Source organism: Trachurus japonicus, chromosome 17 (assembly GCF_045865225.1).
Source record: "Trachurus japonicus isolate A0001 chromosome 17, Traja_1.0".
Classification (NCBI taxonomy): domain Eukaryota; kingdom Metazoa; phylum Chordata; class Actinopteri; order Carangiformes; family Carangidae; genus Trachurus; species Trachurus japonicus.
Window position 1 is genome coordinate 15,780,496 of NC_140923.1, and position 24,309 is coordinate 15,804,804.

General features: G+C 40.9%; 1 protein-coding gene across 1 annotated transcript in view; it reads left to right on the top strand.

Annotated features, from left to right (window-relative positions):
* Positions 1-1,190: 1,190 nt before the first annotated feature.
* Positions 1,191-24,309, top strand: part of prkci (protein kinase C, iota) — a 42,675-nt gene continuing 19,556 nt past the window's right edge. Inside the window, exons 1-6 of the mRNA XM_085803801.1 lie at positions 1,191-1,564; positions 13,047-13,168; positions 16,119-16,208; positions 22,005-22,055; positions 22,972-23,057; positions 24,087-24,224. Coding sequence (XP_085659927.1) covers positions 1,482-1,564; positions 13,047-13,168; positions 16,119-16,208; positions 22,005-22,055; positions 22,972-23,057; positions 24,087-24,224 — 570 coding nt within the window. The 5' untranslated portion in view covers positions 1,191-1,481. The remainder of the gene's footprint in view (positions 1,565-13,046; positions 13,169-16,118; positions 16,209-22,004; positions 22,056-22,971; positions 23,058-24,086; positions 24,225-24,309) is intronic.

Sequence of the window (24,309 nt, forward strand, 5' to 3'; positions counted from 1 at the left end):
CAACTATTTTCACATGCCTAAATGTGTTAGTAAAAAGTTCAGTGTTTGACTGAATATATAGTGGAAACAAAACCATCAGACAAAATGGAAGTTGCAGCATCTGCATCCAGGCAACTGTGACAAAGAAATTGTAGAAAAATAGACTTGTATCAGGAAACCTCAACCCTATAAATCTATATGTTGGTGTCATGTTAAAATGAGCTACGTAATATAAGAAGTTTGCATAATACAAATGTTGTATTATCCTGCCATAAATCCTCTTTCATGAAAGTTATAATATTTTCAGTTTATGGGGTTGAAACTCTTCCTATATCAGCTTTTGAGTCAGCTTCATTGGGGAGGATATTGTTTGTGCTGCTGTTATTTTTGCATACTCAAGAGAAGTGTTTCTATTCAGTCACTTTTCTTTGATAGAAACGTTAACGTGGTTAACCACATAACAGACACACCTCTCAGTATTTAGTGTTACTGTTACACCATCATATGATAAATCTGAGGCTGCTTCTGTGCATGCTTTGGAGTGAATCAGAAACCTATACACATTAATGAACCATAATATTGGATAGGCTGTAGGCTTTAATAGGCATTTTAGGTGGTAGCAAAAAAGGCTCATTAATAGCTAAAGGGAAAGTTCTTGCTTAGTCTCTGAATCTTTAAGGAATATGTAAAAAATCACGACAAATGACCAAAAAAAAGTACATTAAACGTTTAAAATCATTGTTCTATGTTATTTTGAAATGGGTTATTATCATAGTTGAGTGTTATAGTTATATACGTTTTCTTTTCTTCACAGAACTGAACCAATAGCCCGTTTCTAAAATTAAATTAATAAAAAGCTTTTTTTTGTTTTTATCGTTGCGGTTCAGTCTTGTAGTTATTTCCAATGCTGCGCGACACAGCTCGAAGGGTTTTATAGTGTCCGAGCTCAGACGTCTGAACTTGAACGCAGCACTCACGCACGCTCGGAGAAAAGCTCGAGTTGGTACAGTCGGGAAACGGTTGCCAAGAAAGAACATGTTTAACTTTATTGAGATATATAAAACGCGTTTCATTGTTTTATTACACTCTTGTACTAGTAAAATCACGTGTGATAGCGTGTGATAGGGCTTTAAGGTGATACTCATTTATCGCGAGTACAATATATGTCTGGAAGATGCCAAGTTATGCGCCCCCCCTCCAAACATTCCTGCAGTGGACTCGTCCGTCGTTAGGCCTTTGCAGCAGTAGGGAGTTGTTTGGCGGACCCCGCAAGTTTTCCTATACTTTCCATGTTATTTTTGTTTATCTTGAGGGAAAAGGGGGGTCAAATTCCTCGTGTTTCTTTTTAAGCCTCGTCTGCCTCGGTCGTTTTTACTCGGTGTGTCGACGGACCGTAAAAAAAACAAAGTGCTCCGGGTGTGGTTACACTACTACAACAACTAACACAGCTTAAAAGAGGAGAGGGAAGGTATCGGTGAGTCGGACTGACCGCGACGGAGCTGATGATGCCGACGTTGCGGGACAGCACCATGTCCCACCCCGGGGAGAACTCGCATCAAGTCCGGGTGAAGGCTTACTATAAAGGGTAAGAAACACTACTGTTTGTTGCTGTTGTTAACAAGCCCAGCCAGCCAGACGTTTTGGTTCAGACTGGTGGGAGAGGAGAGGCTGGCTGGCTAACCAGTTGGCTAATGTGAGCTAACCCAGCTAGCTGTTGCTGTTTGCTAACGCTGGGGTTGTCCAGGAGGTTCAGGTAAAAAAAAAAAAACTTGAACAGGTGAAACTGTCCAGACACAGACACGCTGCCAGTTCAGACCCAGATGCTCTTCTGTGTTACTGGAGAAACGTGTCAGATCGATAGCCAACTTGCCAAGTGTGTTAAAGTGAGTCAAAAGGAGTTGGTTTACCCGTGCTAGCAGTTGTTAGCATAGGGGGAGCTACTAGTTTCTGTACTAGTATCTGTCAGTGACCTGCTCAGCTTGATGATGATGATAATAATAATAATAATAATACATTTTATTTGCAGGTGCTTTTACAAATGCTCAAAGATATTATACACTTTAAAAATCATAAAATAGAGCGAAGTCAGAATGAAATAAGAATAGGATAAGGTTGATGAACAGTCCTGGATGGTTATTATTGATTGATAAAACATCACTATACAGCTGATACTTTTTGGCAAGTCCACATGTGTGTGTTTGTGTGTTTAGGGATGGGCAGGAAATCAAGGCATCAATCAGATTTATGCCATTACTATCATTATTATTTGAGCATAAACACATAAAAAGCATTTTATACCACAGTGTGTGAATGTTTGACTGGGAAAAAAACATAATAGAAATAAATTCAACAGACAAAAGTTCATAGCCAAGGGCTCTTCTGTGTTACTGTAGAAACATTAAATGGATCAAAGTCAGTCAAAATGAGTTGGTCACCCCTACTAGCAGCTGTTAGCGGAGGGTGACTAGTTTCAGTATCTGTCAGTGACGTGCTCAGCTTGATAAGGTTTATAAACTGTCCTTGTTGGGATTATTGATTGACAAAACATCACTATACAGCTGGCACTTTCTGGCAAGTCCACATGTGTGTAAAAGATTGATGTTATTGATTTTATGTCGTTTAGGGATGGGCAGGAAATCAAGGCAGTGAGTGCATCAATCAGAGCATTGGCATTGATACACATCACAACAACAGGGTCCAGAAAATCAATTTAAGTTGCGTTGCTTCACTGTAATTCACATCTGGTATTCTCAAGAATATCAGATAGACTTAAGACACCAAAACTATGTAACGCATGATCTTCCTACTGCAGATACAAGAGTTCATTTTTATATGAAAATGAATCTACCTGTTACTTTCTAGATTTATAATTTGTTGTTAGCACAGATCAGGGGGGCTGTATCCAGATATTGACCAATAGTCCAAAATGTAAAGAAACTGATTTCACAGTCAGTTTCCTGGAAATTACTACTTTTCAGAAGCTGTAACATTTGCTCAAATATCATTTTTTTTTGCCTCTTTAACGTACTTGTAATCAGATATTACATTATATTAGTTGTTGCTGGCGATTCTGTTCTATTTAGCAACTAATCCATTAATTATGTTGTTGTTTCAGCTCCACCCTTCAACTTCAACAGTCTTCTTCTTCGCAAACATATAATATCCCTATGTAAACATTTAACACACAACTATAACTTGGTCATTGCAGAAAGTAACACTATTTTTAGCTGCAAACATTTAGTTACAGCCAAAGAAACATGAGCAAACTTTCTGTCCTCATCGTGTCATCATGTTGTGGATATGGAAATGCCAGTGCTTTGAGTCAATGATGACCCACCACCCTGACAGTGGTAGTTAGTTAGGCTATTTTAGCTTTAAAGGGATGATGGAAATCATTTGTCAACTACTTGTTTCTGTCTGACACTCCTTGTTCCACTTTTTTTTTTTTTTTGGTTTGATGGAGCCAGTGATTGGAGCTCAGCCAAGACTTGAAAAACGTGTAGTGCAAGTCACCTTAGTCAGACCCATTGTATTGCTCACCGGCTCTTCGACACACCCCAGGAACTCTTGTTATGTGTGTTGATCATCAGATGTCATGTTGTTGAGCAAAGCATGTGAAGTATTCATGAGGTTGCTGCCGAGGAATTTCAGCTATGTTGGCAAAGAGGGAATAGACCGAGAACGGACTCATCGTTTGATTTTTTTGGGTGAATTAAAACAAAATTTCATCGGTGTTGTTGTGGGATTTTAGACGGGTTGGTAACGCTCCAAATCAATGAATGAGATCAGTACTGACAGGTCAGATAGTAACCTCACGTCCTAGTACAACAAGTACAAGCATCGAACTGGTGACGGAGAATGAACAACTCCACAAGTAGTGAATAAGTGAGGTAATATTTCAGCTGAGAGAGATAGGCTGCTAGTTATTATCTGCTTTGCCCCTTTAATTTATCATTTGTTATAAAAAGTGCTGCTGAATTTGGTTCTTTTCAACCTTTTTCTCAGACAAAATAAAAAGAGATGTCACCTCGGCTGCGGCAATGTTGTGACTGTAAATCTTTTCAATATCTTCCATTTGATTTGATTTGATCAACTCTATTAATCCCAGAGGGCAATTCTGTTCGGCAGTCCATCAAAGAACAATACAAACTCATCCACAACAATATAATATATAACAATATAAACTCAACAATACAAACTCATCCACATTCGTACCTACATACATATCGCACAGGTGTCTGTGTTTACAATGTCAGTGGAAGCAAAAGATGTCCACCTTTGTCTCCCATTTGGCCTTCCAGCGTGTAAAAAAAACAAAACAAATTTCCACAAGCTTGGGTCTAGATTTAAAAGTCTGATAGCAGACGGGATGAATGATCTGGAATAACGGTTGGTGATTGATCACAAACAATCCCAGCTCATCTATTTCCAGCAGAGTACTTTTTTTAAAGTCCATTTTTTCTTCCAGTGCATCATTACGTCTGTTGTTAGTTAGTCAATGTCATCATCATCCATCCGCAGACCGGTGTCAGTCCGTAGCAGTCGCAGCCTGTCACTGCGTCGTCTTCATGTTGCCTCTCATTCACACTGAGGCTCGCCACAGAAAGCTGCACAGCCACTGGACACATGACAATAAACCGACAGTGATGCTGCTACTGTACTGGGGAGGAAGATGGGCTGTGACGCAAAAGCACTGCGTATAGCATATAAGCAATTAAAATAGGATTATTTTTTATTTGTTGGTTTGTTTGTTTGTACTATTATGAATCATACAAGTCATACTTTTACCCGTTCTTCATGACCACCCACACTGTGCAATATCTTTGACCAAACAACATGTATATAGTTTTTCTACTTAAATATTTTTTGAACATAGCAGCACATATCTTTGTTTGTTTGTTTTTTTATTTTTGTACATAGTAAATCCTTTATTTTACTCCTTATTCCTTATTTCTTTACGCATCCTGTACTCTTTCTTTGCTCTGTTACAAGATAAAGAGTCTTATGTCTTAAATAGTACAAGGCCTCCCGAATGCCGCTAAACAAATTCTTTGCACAACATAATATAGAAATGAAAATTGAGGAAGCAAAATATTAAAACACGAAAAAAAAGAAAATAAGTGACGTATTTGAAAAGGAGTGAGAAGAAGCATATAGCTTTATTATTGCATCTTAGTTTCCTAGAGACCCAGGTGATGTTTATAGATGAGATGATTTAAAATTTATCGGAGTATTTATTTTCTCTTGATCGACCAGTTAAGTGTTTCAACTCTTAGGTCGCAGCACTGATGAGATTTTTAAAAAATGCAACATGACCTCATGTGTTTACTATTTTATGTGTTTTTAGTGTCCCACCCTGAGATGAATGTCAAATATGTGTATGCGTCAATGATTAGTTATTAAAAGCAACTGACTGACAGTTTAATAGTTTTACCCTCTGTATTTCAGGTGTTTTAATAAAGCACAGTGAAGTGATTCTGACAGCTAGACAAAAGAGTTTTTGGAATTTTTCTTTTTCCTATGTTTCATGAATTATATTTTTTCAGAACGAACCATTTCTCTTATAAAACTAAAACAGGAATTTCACAAATAGTTACAGTGCGTATTATGTGATTGAATACGTTTTTTGAGGTGGAAAATATGCTTCCTCTAACCTGCTCTTTCCAAGTTTACCGGTCCACGTAGCTTTTTAGCCTCATATTGACAATATTGTCAGTCAAATTCAGATCTTAATTTAAACCTATTACTCATTGTGCACCTCAGATTATATCTTACTGCTGGTGTATAATCTGCAGCCGCTGGTCTTTCTGCGCGACACAGAACGAAAAGTGTTTGTTTTTTCAGAGTTGCCAACAACAGTGGCTGACATAAGGCTTCACATGTGCCAGATCAACTTCAGGATTCCTGTGTAAGGCATGTTGTTTGGCAGGAAAATGGGATTAAACTGGCTCGGTGAAGCAGTTCAATGTTTTTTTTTTTTGTTTCTGTTTTTTTCAAAGGAGCTCTTCTTCTTTTTTCAAAGACTCCACCATCTGGATCAGGGCTTGAAGGCTCGGCTTTGTTCGGAATATATGGGAAGCATTCCTTGTCTTTCTGTTTACTTTTACTCTGAAAACCCCCTCAAGCAGTGAACCGCAAAGTCATACCCCCCCACACACACACATCCACACATCCACCACCAACACACGTCTCCACTCACGCTCGTGGTTAAGAGTATCGCTGGCTCTCAGCAGCTTCTCCGTGTGATTTACTGTCTGTGCTGCTTCGTCTACACACATCCTACACAGTGTGTGACGTGTGCGTGTGTGTGTAACACAGCTGAAGTGTTTGTGTTCCCGTCTGTGTGTCTGTCTGTTATTACAAGTGACCTTGCACGCCGGCTCAGCAGGTTTCCGGGGTGCGTTTGGTTGGTGCTGTTGTGCTGCGCGGCTCAAGGCTCCCTCCCTCCCGCTCGGCACCACAGGTGGGCCGTGTTGCCGGGAAACGACCGGCAGCAGCAGCAGCAGCAGCAGCATCCTCCTACAACCTGGACCGGTAGAGCTGCGTCTCATCCACCCTGACCTCACTGGGGTCTTTTTTTCTTCTTAATTCGAGGGAAGATGTGTTTAAAGGTAGGGGTGGGCGATATGGCGATATTAGATCGTGAAGGATTAGAGCGTGTAGACAATCTGCCAAAGTGCAGAGATCGTAGGATCGTCTGGGGCACATTCTGTAAATTGCAGTTCTATGCTGCAAAGCGCAAACAAAGGACATTTACAAAGTTTGCTAAAAGAGATAACAACAGTTACTTTATTTGACCCTTTTCAATCAGCTATTTAGTGTTTTGATACACTTAAAATCCTGTTAAAATGACTGTGTTGAATAAAACAAACAGTAATGTCTTCATTGATATTTTACTTTCATGTTTATTGAAAGCTACCTTTTATGTTGCAAGAGTGCACTTTATAAGAGTGTTGTTGTTTACCTTTTACTATGTTTACGTTGTTTGCACATGTTGGCAAAACTGCAACTATTTAGATTAAAATCTGTTCAGAAAGGTTCTTTGGCCTAAATTGTCAATTTTTCCTTTTTTCGATTTAAGATCGTGATGAAATCGAAATCGTGACTTCATTTAAAAAAAATCGTGATATGATATTTTTTGCCATATCGCCCACCCCTATTTAAAGGGTTAGTTCAACATTTTGGCAAAGTATCCTATCACCATAGTCCCTACAGTCATAGCAGTAGGTTCATTACCTTTTATAATCAGTGCATGTTGTTTTGAGATCAGCGGGGCAGAGACGTGAGCTGCTCAGTGAACACAACGGAGGTGAACGGTACAGATCCCATGCCCCTCATCAAACTCATCAAATACACAATCCAGCAACTCCAAAACACTCTGGTGGACAAGTTGTGACCTGCACATTCACCACACTATGAGATAATAATGTAACATTACGAGACAGAGTTGTTTTCGAGGCAAATGCAGCCGGAACTACTTTCCAGACACGGCTGCAGGGCGGAGTGATTTCAAAAGAGCAAGTAGTTCAGAGTATTTGCTTCATGTGTTGTAATGTTACATAATTATACATGATTATCTCATAACGTGATAAATGTGCAGGTCACAACTTGTCCACGAGAACGTTTTGGAGTTGTTAGATTGTGTATTTGATGAGTTTGATGAGGGACAGGGGACCTGTACCGTTCACCTCCATTGTGTTCACTGAGCAGCTCACGCCTCTGCCCCGCTGATCTCAAAACAACTACAACAAGCCTCTTGGATGAGGGGTGAAACGTCTTCAAACAAGAGAAGAAGTCCAGTTGCTTTTTTACTACAACTCCACAAGAACTACAACAAACAACTATCCCTTTAATTTACCCGTATCCGTCTGCAGGGAAGAGATGGCGGACAAGGGCGATGCCATAGGTCCATACCGGAGTCAGAACCGGAAGTTGGTCTTCTTCCGTACCGGAATATATACTGTATTTTCATTTCATATATTTTTATATATTATAACTGCATAATTTACTACTTAACTGACTCTTAAGTCATTTCAATATGTAAAACTGAGATTTAGCGATTAGAAGCCTAAAATAATCACGTAATCAAGTGATCATGTTAATGTTTCATTGATTTACAATTATTATTCATTATAAATATTGTATCTTAGACACGCCACACTTTTTAGATAGATGATTAATTAAAACACTCTTTCTCTTACCGTTGCATCTCTTTGTATCTATCGTATCCTCGTATCGTCTTCTTTGATCTACCGTTCGAACGCAGCGCCGAATAAGTAACAAGATGACAAGAAAGAAGACTTGAACTTTAAGGACTTTGCACTTTGCACCCAAAGAAACGGCCTATTTTCACGGCCTAAAAGAGGTTTTACCTGAAAAAAAATACACAGTTCCATTGTTTGCTATAATATAATTTTTTCCAGCCCTTCAAAGTGCAGGAAAAACATAAGGACTGCACCGGATTTCGTTGTACTTGTGCAATGACAATAATGACATTCAATCCAATTCAAGACCAACTTCCGGTTGTGACTTCCGGCGACCTACGGCGGGCGGCGCCCTGGTCCCCGCAAACGGGTCCCTCTCCTAATTTAGGCGGCTGTTTTGGTGACTTTTAAACCTCGGCAGGTGCGTTTCTGTTTTCCCCATCAGTTTGAGTGTGTGTGTGTGTGTCTGTCAGTGTTTGATCGCTGCTCTCTGAGTGTGTGCGTGTGTGCGTGTGGGTTGTGTGAAGGTGTTGCAGGGGGCATCCCCATGCGTGGCAGCGCTGACAGAGAGATGGATGGTCCGAGGCGCTGGCGGAGGCCCAGAGAGGCGCCCTGACCCCGGCTTCCTGCTTGAGCGCTCACCAGTGACGAATGGCTTCATGCTGCGCAGATGGGGCAGCAGAGTCCTACTCACGGCAGTTAAGACGCCAGGGGCAGCGCCAGGCCAGCGCTCCGCCTCTCCTCTCCTCTCCTCTCCTCTCCACTTCCTCCGCCTCCTCTTCCTCTTCTTTAATTAAGCCGTTGCTGTAGGACAGCGCCGAGCGGAGGAATGCCACTTCTTCCTCCCAGTTAGTCACCAGTGATGAGCTCACAGAACAATTCTTCTGCCTTAGTCACCCTGAGGAATCCCGCAGTCTGCTTTTCCTTTTGTGTAACACAGACCATCACTTACTTTGAAGTTCTTCGTCTGCAGCTGAACTTTTTTGGCCAATGTTGCATTATTAATGGGTTAAAAAGGCACTAGTATTGATTAATGCATTTCTAAATCAAAGGAAGCAGCACAGATGTTGTCAAAAAGCTGAGATGGGGAAATACCTTCACGTCAGACAATATTGGAGAATTATTTTCATATCTGCCGTCTTATATCACACCTAGACCTGTCATAATTATTACATAATTGGCTGATTGCAGTTGTTTGAGAAATAGTTTTCGTTTATCTGTATAAAAACAGCTGGATGAAACTAACAGAAATGTCATATTTCCATCACTATTTCCATGTCGTTTTCCACTGTTTAGGGTTTGACTGTTTTTCCTTTAATGACATCATAATGTTGCGCCCTGTTCTTCTATGGTTTAATGGCACATGAGTGGAGTGCCACCAAAGTAATTGTTAGTTGCAGCCCTAGAAAACATTCACAAAAACAAAACTGCGTACTTACTGCAAAATAAAACAGGTATTTGGCCCAGAAAACTATGTTTTGTATAATTTGTCTAAAAAGAAAAGATCCCTGTGTGCTCAATTGAGAGCTGGTATTCTTGGTCTTCATATCGAGACAGGCAGATATGTCGGCACAGCAGAAGATGACAGAATTTGTAACTTATGTGACATCCAAGAGGTGGAGAATGAAATGCATTTTTTGTTCTACTGTCCTTTCTATGACTCTATATTAGTAAAGTAGATCCAAATAACGAATTTGTATGGTTGGACGATGCTGAGAAGCTAAAACTTCTTTTTTATTTGAATATTTTTGCATTTTCTTTATTTCTTGAAAAGGCTTGGGCAATGAGATGAAGAGTGATATATAGTTGAGTACTGAAAGTAATCTGAAATAGTTTATTTATGTCACACCTGTGTGGCAGGTAACACCAACAGGAAGGACTGTCTAGTTTTTGTTTTTTGTATTTGTTATTGTGTCTTGTAATCCCATATGGGATGGGCCACAGTGGTGGCATGACACGAAAATAAAACATTCATTCATTAATTAATTAATTCATTCATTCACAAATTGGTTAACAATAAGTCACGATTTCCACAGAACTGAAAACAGTGGAATGAAACTTCTTGTTAGATGTTTACTTAATACTTAAAATTACTTAATACTTAAATGACAAAGAGCTTCATTTGAGAAGCTGTAACCGTCGGATGTTTGGTATTTTACTTAAATAATACATTTTTAGTATAAAATAATCTTCACATACTTCTGTTGCCTGCATAATTGTTTCAGCCTCGCTCTGCAGGAGTTAAAAAACGTGGGTGAAAGTATTTCTGCTGCTGTCTGTGTATTTTTATCTCTTCTGCATTGTCTCCCCCGGCTTCCTGTAGCTGTTAGCCGCGGCTACTGTGTCTGTGTCTCGGATTTAGTTTGAGGCACCTGAGACGTGGCTTAACTTTAACTAACCGTGTGAAGACAAACAGCTGTTTAACGAACACACACACACACACACAGCTCAGGTCCAGTTACACGTGACACAGGTAAAGCCGCCTGGATACGTCGTCCGTCCTCTCAAACACTCAACCCTCGCTATGTGGAGGAGCTACAGTGTGTTTTTAGTGAGTTTGTGCGCTCTCTCTCTCTATCTCTCCAAAGCGTTATCAGGGCTTTAGGAGGAAGTTGTGCTGCCACGCTGCTTTTTAGAGGAGAGATCGGACTGTGGGAGTGTTGTTGCCAGTCTGTTCCTCCTCCCCCAATCTCACCGGCAAATGATTAACACCAGCAGGATGGAGGAAGCGGGTGAGAAAAATAGAGGGAGGAAGGAGAAGCCCTGAGCTTTGCATCAGTTTATTCTTGCTCTGGGGGGGGGTGGGGGGATAAGAAAAAAGAAAGCTGCATTCACTCTTGATGTGTGACTTTCAGACAGTTTAATACCGGGCAGTGAGGAGGAGGCTGCACTCTTTAGGCGCTTGCAACATTAATGTGAAACTGAAATATCAGCAAATAAATCACAGTCTGGTGTGTATTTATGTGTTTTTGCTCCTGGCAAAGCGCGACCCTGCAGTGACCTCACACACTCTATATCGTACAGAAGTCGTCCTTGAGAGAGTGCATTGTTTACTTCATGTGTTGGGGATTTTATCATCCTGCTATCAAGCTCTCAACTTGATGAAAATCTTAGTTCACACACGTTTGATGTTGGCAGTAAAAGGGGAGGAGGAAGAGGTGTTTACTTCTATCCTTGTGGGTCACTCCCTGTCCTGTCCTGTCCTGTTCTGTCTGGTGGTTTTTACACATCGTCCCCTCCTTCCTTATATCCGTTTTACACTGCTCCTCTCATTTTTTTTTTACCCCTCACTGCTCGGTTTGCCCCCCCCCCCCCCCCCTCCGGGTCTTGACCCCCTGAGCTCAGACCTCTGTCGCCTGCAAACCTGTAAAATCTCATGTGTACTACAATCTCCATCCCCATAAACACAGCTGAGGCCGCGAGCCGGCGACATCAATCCTGAAACGACGATGGACAGATGATCCCGTCAGCAAGGAAGGATAGGGCAGGAAGGATCGGGGGAAGACGGAGCTCGGTGTTTTGTCTTATCCCGACGTCTCTCGCCGTAATGTTTCGAGCATTTTGTGTTTGTCTGTTTGTGTGAAGTGAAGAGGCAAAGGTGCGATGGACTTGTTGATGAGGGGCAGCGAAGGCAGCCAAGTGTTTTCCTGCTTTTCAGGGAAGTAATGGAGCGCAGTGGTGAACAGTGAGCCTGAACCGCAGCGGTCACAATCATCTATGACTCATTCTGTTTTAGTTTCTCTCTCTCTTTCTTGCTGCTCTCCCTCAATCTTTTTCAGTCTTTCTCACTCTTGTTTGTGCTCTCTTTCTCACACCCACCATCATGCTGTACAGATGAATGCACACACAAATGTGACAGACTGCGAGACTGTGACTCACACACCACAGTGTTTGGGGGGGGGGGGGGAATGAAGCTCTCGCACCTACTTTTTTTTCCTCCTCTCTCCATCTAAAGTGTGTCGTTCTCCAGAGTTTTCCTTCAAATGCATCCGTGAGAGGGAGGGAGGGAGATTTGACCTCTAAAAATAATGATTAGTGCTCTAATTATTGATCAGTTAATTAATCAGGTGGGCAGTTATCAAATAGAAATGACAATTATTTTCCGGTATCAGCAAGATTTGCTTCTGTCTAACATTTTTTGACGAATAGTTAGGATTTCATTTGGATTTGGGGAAACTGTGAAATACAATTTTTTCACTCTTCTCTGGTATTTAATTGAAGAAAATAATCAACAGATTGGAAGATAATGAAAATAATTTTCAGTTGCAGCCCGCAGCATCTTGGTTTAATTTTGATGTTTCAATGTTTTTAGAACAAATCTTGATTTATCAGATGTCAAATTTACTTGTAAAGTTCGTAACAAAAAGAGAATTACCCAACACTCTTTGTTTTTCAATTATTGTGTGTAATAAAAAATATTGTTGTATTCAAATGTGGGCAAAATCATAACTGTGTGTGTCTGATTGGTATTTTGTTGAATTGTTTGAATGAAGCAATCACTAAGTCAGCAGGAATTTAAAATTTTAATTTTGAACAAAAGCCACTGCTACTGGACAGAAGTGCGGATACTTTCTGTTTTTGTTACTTTTCTATGCTGATGAATTGAATATATTTGAGTTATTAGCTGGTGTAATGACTGAATCTGAAGATGGCAGAAACCTTTTCACCATTTTGATTCATTGAATTTTAATTAATGTAAAGAACAACTGCAACACGTCATCCATGAAGTAGCACTGAGAGAAATTTTAAAGCTGTTGATGTATTTTTTTTTTTTTTAAATAAATGCGACAAAGATCAATCTTAAAGTTTAAAACATTTAAAATCTGTTCCTTTCATATTAACACTTTTGTGTTTTCTCTGCAGGGACATCATGATTACTCACTTTGAGCCGTCCATCTCGTACGAGGGTCTGTACGGCGAAGTGAAGGACATGTGCTCCATGGACAACGACCAGCTCTTCACCATGAAGTGGATCGATGAGGAAGGTATGACTCCATCACCCCCACACCCCCACTGCCCCCACCCCCCCTCCACCTGTGCTCACCTTACAGGACACGTGCCATAAAACCGCAGTCAAGTTTAATTGAACACACACGTCATCATCTAAGAGGAACTTTATTATTTCATAAACCAAAGACTAGAACCAGTGTAAAAAAAAACACTTTGGATCTGTGAAAGGAGTTAACATCTGGAACAACTGTCCTGAAAATATGAAATTATGCAACACACTAGCCAGTTTTAAAAGATTTATTGTTATTATTATGTAATTTCTAGTTATAATATGGAAAATTAAGTATACTGATCTTGCACTGTTAAGTTTATATTGTGCGCTGTGCAGCATTTTTTATTTCATTGTGATGAAAAATGCAAGTTTATAGATAGATACGATTAATTTCTCATTTTTGTACTTCATCATTAGCTTCTACCTACACCCTTTCGGACACATAGCCTATATGTACCGAAATATAGACATGCATTCATTCATTCATTCATCAAATTAAACAACCAATTAATCCACTGGCTGACTTTTGCCATAGTCGGTGGGATGTGTTAACGTGAACACATGCTCACATAAACACACACACACGCCACCATTTCTCTTGACCGTAGGGCTCAGTCTCTTCCTGTCTATCAAGAGAGTTCACCCCCCCCCCCCCTCACAGTCCCTCGTCGTCAGCCCGTTAGTCAGGCAGCAGTAATAGTGTCATAGGAAAGATGGAGCCATCAGATTGCTCCGCTCAGGATAAGGTCAGCCTGCCTAAACTCATTAGACTCAGATCAGCTCCCACTCATCGCCACCCACATACAGTCACCGTAGTCATTAGCCTGTCTGAGACAGAAAAGCTGCTTGATGGGTGTAATGAAGTACCCTGCCCGTGGTGGCTGTTTCTCCTCGCTGCCCCGGCGTCCGTTCATGGAAACCGCAAACTCACAGCGGCGCCGCGTGAACTGAAGTCGTTGTTACAATAATTAGAAAATGCACCTGGAATGAGTTAAGTCTTTTTTTTTATCATAACACTGTTTTAAAAAGTCAGAGTTAAATGCGACCTGTTGACCCCCAGAAACTGAATTTTAACTCAATCATATGAACATGTTGAGGTCATTTTAATGTAAACACACACAACAGTATTAGATATTGTGTACATACATAACAGTAGTCTGCCAACTGTGAAAGATAATTTCATCCAAAGTGCATCTCTTTGTCAGACATGATGATGCTTTTAGTCGCAGGCATAGACAGATACAACGTACCACCTGTAGGGTGTGTGCTGGAATAGAAAATGAGCTTAGAAGAATTAGCCGGCTCTCTGCAAAACCATCCTCAGAAAAAAAAATCTTGTCAGACGACTGTGAAGCGACGACAGCAGTGCACGATGCCGAGTAGGTGGAACGAAATGCCTGAACCTGACGTGAGGACACTTTGGTCTGGTCTTTGTTTGGTTTGACATTCTTGACACTAGATTAAATATCTTTGTGTTTTGGACTAATTTCATATTTCCAATTACTAATTAATTACTTGGTCGATAAATTAAATACTCAGCAGCTTGATTGATAACGAAAATGACCCTGAATTGCACCTAAAAAACAGATATTTCTGTTAAAACCTGCAAATTGATGACACATTTGATGCCACAGTCCGCCCACAGGTTCTCTATTAACCTCCAGAAGTTTGTTTCATGTTATATATATAGAAATATATATTTTTTATCTATCCACGGTGTGTCAGAGTTTCTGTTTTCGAGCTCTGTATGAAGTCAGAGGTTTGTCATTGTGATTAATTGGGTAAAACCCTAAGAATAGAACGACTGGCCTCCAAGTCGACTCACACGGCCTCTCCATGTGTGTGTTGAGCCGCTCCTGTCCCGACTCTTCCTGTTAACGATCAGGAAATAATTAGACCTGCGTCTGAGTGGTATTGTAATTATTGACTTAGATCACTGTACAAATACAGCTGGGCAATTAAAAGGAAATGATTTGAAACGGCAGCATTGACTTGACATGCCGTCTCCAGCTCACGCCCACGCGCATTTCTTCAATGTTTACTTAAAGTTCATGCATTGCAATTCATATCACACCTGCAGTGGTTAAGACAGAGGTGTGTTTTTAAATGTCATGCTCCTCTACTGTGTAACTCACCGTTTTACACTGACTCGCAGCCTTTCGCTCTGGAAACTGGAAATTACAGCTTTTGTGCCACTCCATTGTCTCTGCTTTGTTATTTGCTCGTCTTTGTCGGTCTGTGCATTTAAAAGTAACCTGATCTCTTAAATGTCATGTAAATGAGAGGCCTGGTTTCACTTACAAGGTTTCTCACAGGCTATTTTACGTATGAAATTTCGAAGAAAAACGAAGAGAGCTGACAAAAACAAGCAACTAAAAACCTGAGTTGGGAGCCAAACTAAAACTGCCAGTACTTATTAGTTAGTTTTATTTATAGGTGGTTTGCTGTTTAATGTTTTTGTCCATAATGTATCAGTAAGAAGGAATAATTCCAGTTATTTCTCTTCAAACTGCAAAGATATTTAATTTGCTCTCGTCTGTGACAACAAAAAAAAGCATTTCTTCTCACTTTTGAGTTGCTGGAACGAGCGAATGATTGGCATTTTTGGTTTAAAAACTGAACATAAAATCATTAGGCTGTTATCAGAAAAGTGTTTGAGTCTTTTCACTGCACTGTCAGTCACAGTCCTCAGATATAAAAACAAAAAGGAAGTTGCTGTCTTCTGGCTGCAGAGCCACGTCTCAGTAGTTGAATATCTGACAGGTTTGACTCCACTAAAACAACATCGTCATCAGATTTTATAGGAACAATTTTATTTCAAAAACATTCTCTAATCTCTGCCCTTCACCTGGTCTCTCCCTGTAACCTGGTTTCTTGCATGTCCGTATCTAAATATGGTGAATGACATCCGATATGTGCTCTCTGTCTCTAAGGTGACCCCTGCACAGTGTCGTCTCAGCTGGAGCTGGAGGAAGCGCTGCGTCTCTACGAGCTCAACAAAGACTCAGAGCTCATTATCCACGGTGAGCCTCGCCGCTTTTCACACAGACCTTTTTCTTTCTTTTCTTTTTTTAGAAACAACATATACAGTTTCAGCGTTTGACTCACAGGATGTTCTTATTTACCGTCGTGGTTAAGATGTTGGTTTAGTCAAGGTGCTCGGACATGAAGAGGTCTAAATGTGAAGCCTCTTATCTGTGGCTCTCTGCTCTCCCGCTGCTGCGCTCACCTTGTCTGTCTGTCTGTCTGTCTGTCTGTCTGTTGAGCCTCTCATCACAGTCAAGTTTGCTGCTGCATTACTCTATAATAGTTTATCTGTGCTCATTGATCCGTGGTCTACAGGTAAAGCTGAGGCCCAGCATCACAGCTGATGAGCGGTGCCAACACAGATCATCCCGACCTTTGTGCCAGACACGCAACCTGACTTGTTAGTAGTTAGCTGTCTGCCAGTGGGAGTAATTAATGCCTAGTAGCCTATAAGGGTGTCACGATTCTCCAAATCCTCGATTCGATTTTCGATTTTAGGGTCACGATTCGATTCTCGATTTTCTTTCTTTTTCTTACAGCACAGAGGTCTATGCCATTTTCAGACTAGTCTAGTCTACGATCATTGGTTTTATTCATCACATTTTGTACAGTAAATCTTATTTCAAAAGATGGGCTACATATAAAGTGATGCAATTTCCATAATGTATCACATTAGGCACTAATGGTCAAATTTAAATAATTTATTTACAATATAAAGGTAACAATCCCCCAATTTAGGGGGGGAGGGAGGATCTAAAAAAAGCTAATCTTATATGAAATGTATTTATTTATTTACTGTATTTCTAGTTTCTGGGATACCCCGGGGCCCTGCCAGGCATCAGCCTGTAGGGGACCGTAGCCCCACCCCCACTCCCCACCCCACTCCACCACCCCCCCCCCCAAGCCCGAGAATGTATGCACAACAACTTTCCCTTATTTTCTGTAATAATTATTTCTTTCTTAATTTCTTAATTCTGTTAAGGGGTGTGATGCATTAAAAACAAAGTGGGGGGAGCTGTCCTGTAGTGTGGTTTGATTTGTTTTATGTTTCATATTTCATGTTTCCCCCCCTTTGCATTAAAAAAAAAGGTGTGTGCCACATGGAAATTGTACAGGGCAGAAAATTGGAGGAGACGGGGGAGGTCGGGAGGGGGGGTGGGGGCCACAGGCCATGGCCCCTCATAATTTTATTTTCATTCATTTACCGTCGCGTCATTATTCTCCTGATGTCGGCTTAATGTAATGTAAACAGATTGCGCTGATACACGTGAGTAATGTGAAAGACAGCGATGGACCTGATCAGACTGGCGGTGGCCCACAGTGAATCAGTCACAGATCCTCCACCGTCACACACGTGCACATCAGCAGACACCGCCGGTAAAATAAAAATAAAAAGAGAGAGAGAGAGAGAGAATGAGTGTTGTCTTCAAAGAAAAAGTAAAGCCAGGTACACACGGGCCTAGGCTCGTCGGACGGCGCCGGGAGCTCGTCTGTTTGGTGTGTTCCTCTCCGTCGGGAGAGTAGACTCGTCGGGTACTCTGATTGGCTGTGTGCTTGCTATGGCGATTCTGATTGGCGGTGCCCTAAGCGAATCAGCGCGGTGTGTGGGAGGGACGGAAGTGACCACAGTAAACAAACGGTGTTCTAACCTGTCCTACAGTAAAAATGGTATACAAAATAAAAAGAGGAGTAAAGCATTATATTAAGCGGCAATATATATATATATTTAAACGTCAAAGATGTTCAATCAAACCCACATAGTTTGAAACAACGTTCAAAACACACACAGCTCACAACTGAGCATATAAAGCCCGCTAGCTTAATGCTAACGTGTAATGTAAAACACCATGGACGGGCTAACAGAAATTAGCATCGGCTGTCGCCAATTCGCGGCAACCGAGCCACAGCAGTAAGCTGCTAAAAACTGTTTTAATTTAGGCTTTTAGCGCTGTTAACACGTGACTGGTTAAATTGTTTTTGGGAGATTAATATTGGTCTCATTGATGAAATTTAACAACTGTGGCAGTGGCATTAGTTTGTTTGAATGAAAAGTGAGCAGGACTGCCTCTGGGCTACGGACTGAAATCACCACATTTACGTAAATAAATAAATGTTTTACAATGAACCGATCAGTCTAATACATTTTATTTTGTTAAGTCAACATGGTTACTGTTACTGTACATGGCAAAGATTATTACTACCACTTTATGACTTAGAATTGGTCTGTATTTCTATGGGGGAGTCCTCGCCACTCAGTCGCTCTGGTCGGCAGTCGGGGCGGTGTGTTTCACTTGTTTTCACTTCTCCTCACTTCTCCTTTCTCCCGACGAGAGGCGACAGACTCGTCGGCCAAAGCCGTCGGTGTCGGGACGCGTCGGGAAGCGTCGTGGCGGTGTGTTCCTGAACTCAGAGGAGTGACTGACAAGACGTGTGGTGCGCAATGGGGACAACAGCCAGTGGTACCGGTAGCTTTCCTCTCTTTGACTTCGATGCTCGAGCCCATTACGTAATTAAAAAATAAAAAATGGAAATCGTGACACCCCTAGTAGCTAGTATTACAGGTTCAGAAAGGTGTAAATCAGAGCTATGTATGCTACGGAGGCTAATGGGATTTCTAGATTTCCCTCATCAAACTCATCAAATACACAATCCAACAACTCCACAACGCTCTGGTGGACAAGTTGTGACCTGCACATTCACCACGCTATGAGATGATAACACAACGTTACCAGACAGAGTTGTTTTAGAGGTAAAGGCAGAGACTGCTTGCCGAAAAACTAGAAAAACTACCCCTGACACGAACGCGCATCAGTGGTTTTGCATGATTTTACCTCTAAAACAACTCTGTCTGGTAACGTTGTGTCATTATCTCATAGCGTGGTGAATGTGCAGGTCACAACTTCCCCGCCGGTCTAAAAATAAACAATTAAAGGTAACGAACCTACTCCTAAAACTATAGGGATTATGGCAATGGGCCAATTTACCAAAATGTTGGACTATCCCTTAAACAAAGTGTCTGTGAAAATAATCCATATGAGTTACAGAATTGCTTTTCATCTGTGTTTAGATTTTGTTCTCTAAAACAGAATAATAATGTTTTTTATACAGTATACTGTTGATAAAAGCATCATTCATGTATGTTAATCAGTTATTTGTTAGTTTTTTGGTTTATGTATCTTATTGATGAACACACACCTATTTTAGTTCTTCTGTGTTTACAAACATTTTGTTCTTCACCAGTAGCTGAAAAGAACCAGGAAATGTGAACCATTTACACTAGTTAATAGTTTACATAGGCAAGCATGTGATTCCTCAAAAGAGTGGTTGCTGCACTGTAATCCTATAAATAAGATTTTTTTTTTTTTAAAGTATTAAATCAACCTGACTAATGCCACTTGGATGAAGCACAGAGCACCTGGTTTACAGTGTTGCAGTGCAGTAAAAGACAATGTGATTAAGACAAACAACAATGATGCAAAAATATTCAGATTCAGATTTGGTTTTACTTGGAGGATTTTTATCTGTCTGGAAAGTGTTCGAATGGGATGTTTTTTCTCATTTCCCTCTGGCACTGTGTCAGGCCACAAAAATGCAAATTGCACATTTAGCTTTGCTTCTTCACCGTCATCACTCCAAAAATCTCTTGAGTTGTAATGGTTTTGCTCATTTTGCTGCCGAGTTCCTCTCCTCCTTCTCTTCTCTTCTCTGTCTCGGCAGCAGCAGCACAGACGTCTAGATACTGTAACTCGACAAAGATGCATCAAAACATACGGTTATTAGCGTCGCCCTGACCTGTGAAAACATCGACGTCTGCCTTCTTCGTGCCCTTGAGCTGCTTCACTTCCTCGCCTGAGCTTAGCCTTTTTGACACGCAGTCGCACAACTTCTCGAACGCAGAGGTCACGGACGTCAGACACGTTTGATTGACAGGCCGTGTGTGTATATATGAGCATGTAACCTGGGGCCAGTGGGGACATGGGGGGGGGGGGGGCGTGTGTGTATATGCAGGGCCGGCCCTAGGATTTTGGTGGCAGTAGGTTTGTTACCTTTAATTGTCGGTGTAAGCTATTTTCAGAACGGCGGAGCGAAGCGGCAGGCTGCTCAGGGCTATGCTATGGACGCTAAGGGAATTTCTTGGTTTCCCTCATCAAACTCATCAAATACACAATCCAACAACTCAAAAACGCTGTTGTGGACAAGTTGTGAGCTGCACATTCACCACGCTATGAGATAATAACGGAACGTTACGAGACGGAGCTGTTTTAGACGTAAATTCATGCAAAACCGCTGATGCGCGTTGCGTTCAGGGACAGTTTTTCAGCAAGCAGACTCTGTATTTACCCTGTATTTACCTTGAAAACGGCTCAGTTTCGTAACGTTCCGTTATTATCTCATAGCGTGGTGAATGTGCAGCTCACAACTTGTCCATGAGAGCGTTTTGGAGTTTTGGGATTTTGTATTTGATGAGTTTGATGAGGGAAACCAAGAAATTCCCTTAGCGTCCATAGCATAGCCCTGAGCAGCCTGCCGCTTCGCTCCGCCGTTCTAAAAATAGCTTACACCGACAAATAAAGTTAACGAACCTACTGCTATGACTATAGCGATTATGGCAATGGGCCAATTTGCCAAAATGTTGAACTATCCCTTTAAATTTATCTTTTTAAGATACTTGCAGATGTAACAATACTCAAGTGTTTTATGTCTAAATATTAGAACCTCCGCTGTAAGCACACTGAGGCCAATTTGTCCTAGAACACTGTATAAAGAAATAATTTAGGCCAAATGCTGGAAATTTGAGGTCTGCTTTTTGAAAAATTTCAAATCCCTTGTGAAAACACACGTTCAGTCATGAGAATGAACTGTTTTGGTGCTTGAAATAGGATATGAATACAGTAATAGATAAGTGTAGAAAACAAGTCTAAAATGAAATTTTGTAAGATTGCTTTTTGAGCACAAATGTTGTCATTCTGCCGTTCTATTTTCACCAAATGTCTCAAATGTGAGATAAAAGAAGCTGAATATTGACTTCAAATTACATATAAAGCTCATAGCGTGCACGTGCAGACCTCAGGATGTTTAAATGACTTGATGAACCCCGGTACCTTTCTGATCATGTGGCCCCCCACCTAACGGCTGTGGCCCTAAACAACCAGAGTGTTTATGCCAGGGGCCGGCCCTGTGTATATGAGCATGTAACCTGGGGCCAGTGGGGACATGACGTGGGGGGCCGTGTGGTTAATGCAAAGTTTTAATCAAATCAGAGGTGAGGGGTCAAGAGTACAGTGGCTGCCGGATGCCAGCGTGACGGCAGAGGATGAATGGTGGAGGGAGGGATGTGACGGTGCCGCGGGGGGTCGTCTCGTCTTGTCTCCTCGTTAACGAGCTCGTCGGCTGGAGCCCACGCCTCGCCTCGCCTCTGACTCACACTCTCTCTTGCCCCCCGGTCTAGCGCGACGACGTGTCTCTGTCTTTTTACACACACACACAACAAATAATCTTCTCTTCGCCGGCTCCTTTGTGATTTGTTTTCTTCGTATGTTGCGTTGCTGCTGCTGCTGCACACAAACACGTTTGCACCGTCATAAAAAAAAAAACAACACAAGCAAATATTTTTATCAAGACATCCTCGAGGCGACAGGTTTGCTACAGGTTTCTCCTCCTCACTGCTGTCGGGATGAGAGGGGGTGAAATGTGCTCGGCATCAGATAAACACTCACATGAATCCTGTCTCAAATGAAGCACAGATAATATAAGACTTTATAAATGTGTCTTCTTTTCTTTCTTCTTCCCAGTGTTCCCATGCATACCAGAGAAACCTGGCATGCCTTGTCCAGGAGAAGACAGTGAGTGTCTCCTTTTACTTGTTTCATTTTACCATATTAATAATATACAGTGGCTGTATAAAGAAACCTGCCTGTTCAGTTTACATTTTAAATTGGAGGCATCTCGCTGAATGTCTTCATCTTTGAATTTTCTTTTTTTTTTTTAATGGCAATGTGCCGAACATACTGTATAAACTCCAACAAGTGTCAGTCTATTTTTGAGTTTGTGGAGAGACGGTGATTGTATAGCAGCTTTAATTAACCTGAAGAAAAAAAAAACTGCAAGTGAAATTGAAGTGTTAATTGAATGTGTTGACATTATTTTAGTTGCAGAAAATGTTTGAGAATCTCTAAGGAGAGAAAAAAAAAAAAGCACACAAATTCGATTGATGGTGAAGTGACAAAGAGATGAAGAAAAACCTATTTTAAACATTTGGCTGCAGAAAACTGTGCTTGAAGAACACTTGAGTTTCATTTTAGTGCAGTGTGACTGGTTGGTTAATTAATTAATTAACGGTATCTTTCCTGCTGCTTTAGTCCAGTTTTAGGAACATGAAAATATGTATTAGATGTAAAACAAATCAAAACAACCAGAGACAATGAGAAGCCTCAAAAGGAACAGGAGGAGTAAATGCATAATTATCCAAAAAATAACTACAAACTTCATGTACATGGTAACTTTCTTTTCCTAATGAACTCTTTTAGTCTTTGACACTTTGCAGGACACGCACTTTAATTAGGTTTCACACCTTGAACTAAATCGCTAATGAGAGAAAAAATGCAAATGTCAGTCCTCCTAAATTAAGTCTAAATTGACCTCCTTGTTTGAACAAATAGATCCAAACTTAAAATCTGCACACACAAATACATACACACACACACACACACACACACACACACACACACAGGTAAAGCTTTGTTTCCGTTCCCTCCGCAGAGTCCATATATCGGCGTGGAGCGCGGCGCTGGAGGAAGCTTTATTACGCCAGTGGTCACGCCTTTCAGGCCAAACGCTTCAACAGGGTGAGACATCACACTGAGTTTTGTTCTTCCTATTTGTTGTGTTTGTCACAGTTAATGTTTTTATGATAGAATTATTGTAATGTGGAACGTATCTGCTGTGAAAGTCTAAACATTTCAGACCAAGGGTGACTTCCAATTCCTATATAACCCTCAAATCAAGGGCTACCCAGATGCAGTATTTTATTTGTTAATAGAGATATAAATATTACGAAAACCATTGCGTTATCTTAGTTTAGGCCCATTTTATGGATTATTTGCCTCATTGTCGCATAACATTTATTTTTTATTTTACGATCTTTTGTCAATAGCCGGCCGGTGCGGACAAGCCATGTTACTATCGTTAAGTTACAAGATGGTCCTTTATTTTCTCGGTGGTAATGTACAGTAGTTAAGTTGTTTTATCAAGATACAGCCTACGTAAAGAGTTATCTACCGATAGTTACAGCTGGTGTTTACCTTTCAATAAGCCGTGGTATGTGGTGACTTTCAGCTGAATATGTCCATGGTTGTGGTATGTTTACAGATTATTTGTTTGAATATCAATTTCTAACTAACTCAACTAACTTATAGGCTACAAAAAAAACCAACTAATAGCCGAAGTAATAACTGACAGATAGTCCACAACAATTTTTAAAAAACATGGACCTGACGGACCAGATGATGATAGCTGTGTTTGTGGCTGGCAGGGTTAACAGTGCAAATATAAAAAATAATAAACTAATGTCCTGTTTCTAAGTCACAAAATAGCCCTTAAAATAGCCCTACTAAGTTTAAGGGTTGAGATTGAGGGTTAAGATAGGAATTTAAATTCACCCAAAGTGTGTGTGTTTAAGGGACGATGAAACATCCACTGCCCCTCAGTTATAGAATAAGACGGATAGTTTTGATACTGAACAATAACTCTGGTAGGATTTTATCACAGACCAGCAGGAGTGCTTATGTCAGAGGCCATTTGTCTCTCTGCATCTTATTGAATCTAATCTGTATATATTTGTGATGATTTTCCTCCATCCGCCCTCCACCCTGCAGCGAGCGCATTGTGCCATCTGTACGGACCGGATCTGGGGTCTGGGAAGACAAGGCTACAAATGCATCAACTGCAAACTGCTGGTGCACAAGAAGTGCCATAAACTGGTCACAGTGGAGTGTGGCCGACCGATGATCCAGGTGAGGGGCCGCCACGAATGTCACACTCATTGTGTCTCATTATCATCCATGACTCATGACGTTGTACTAATTACACTTAATGGTG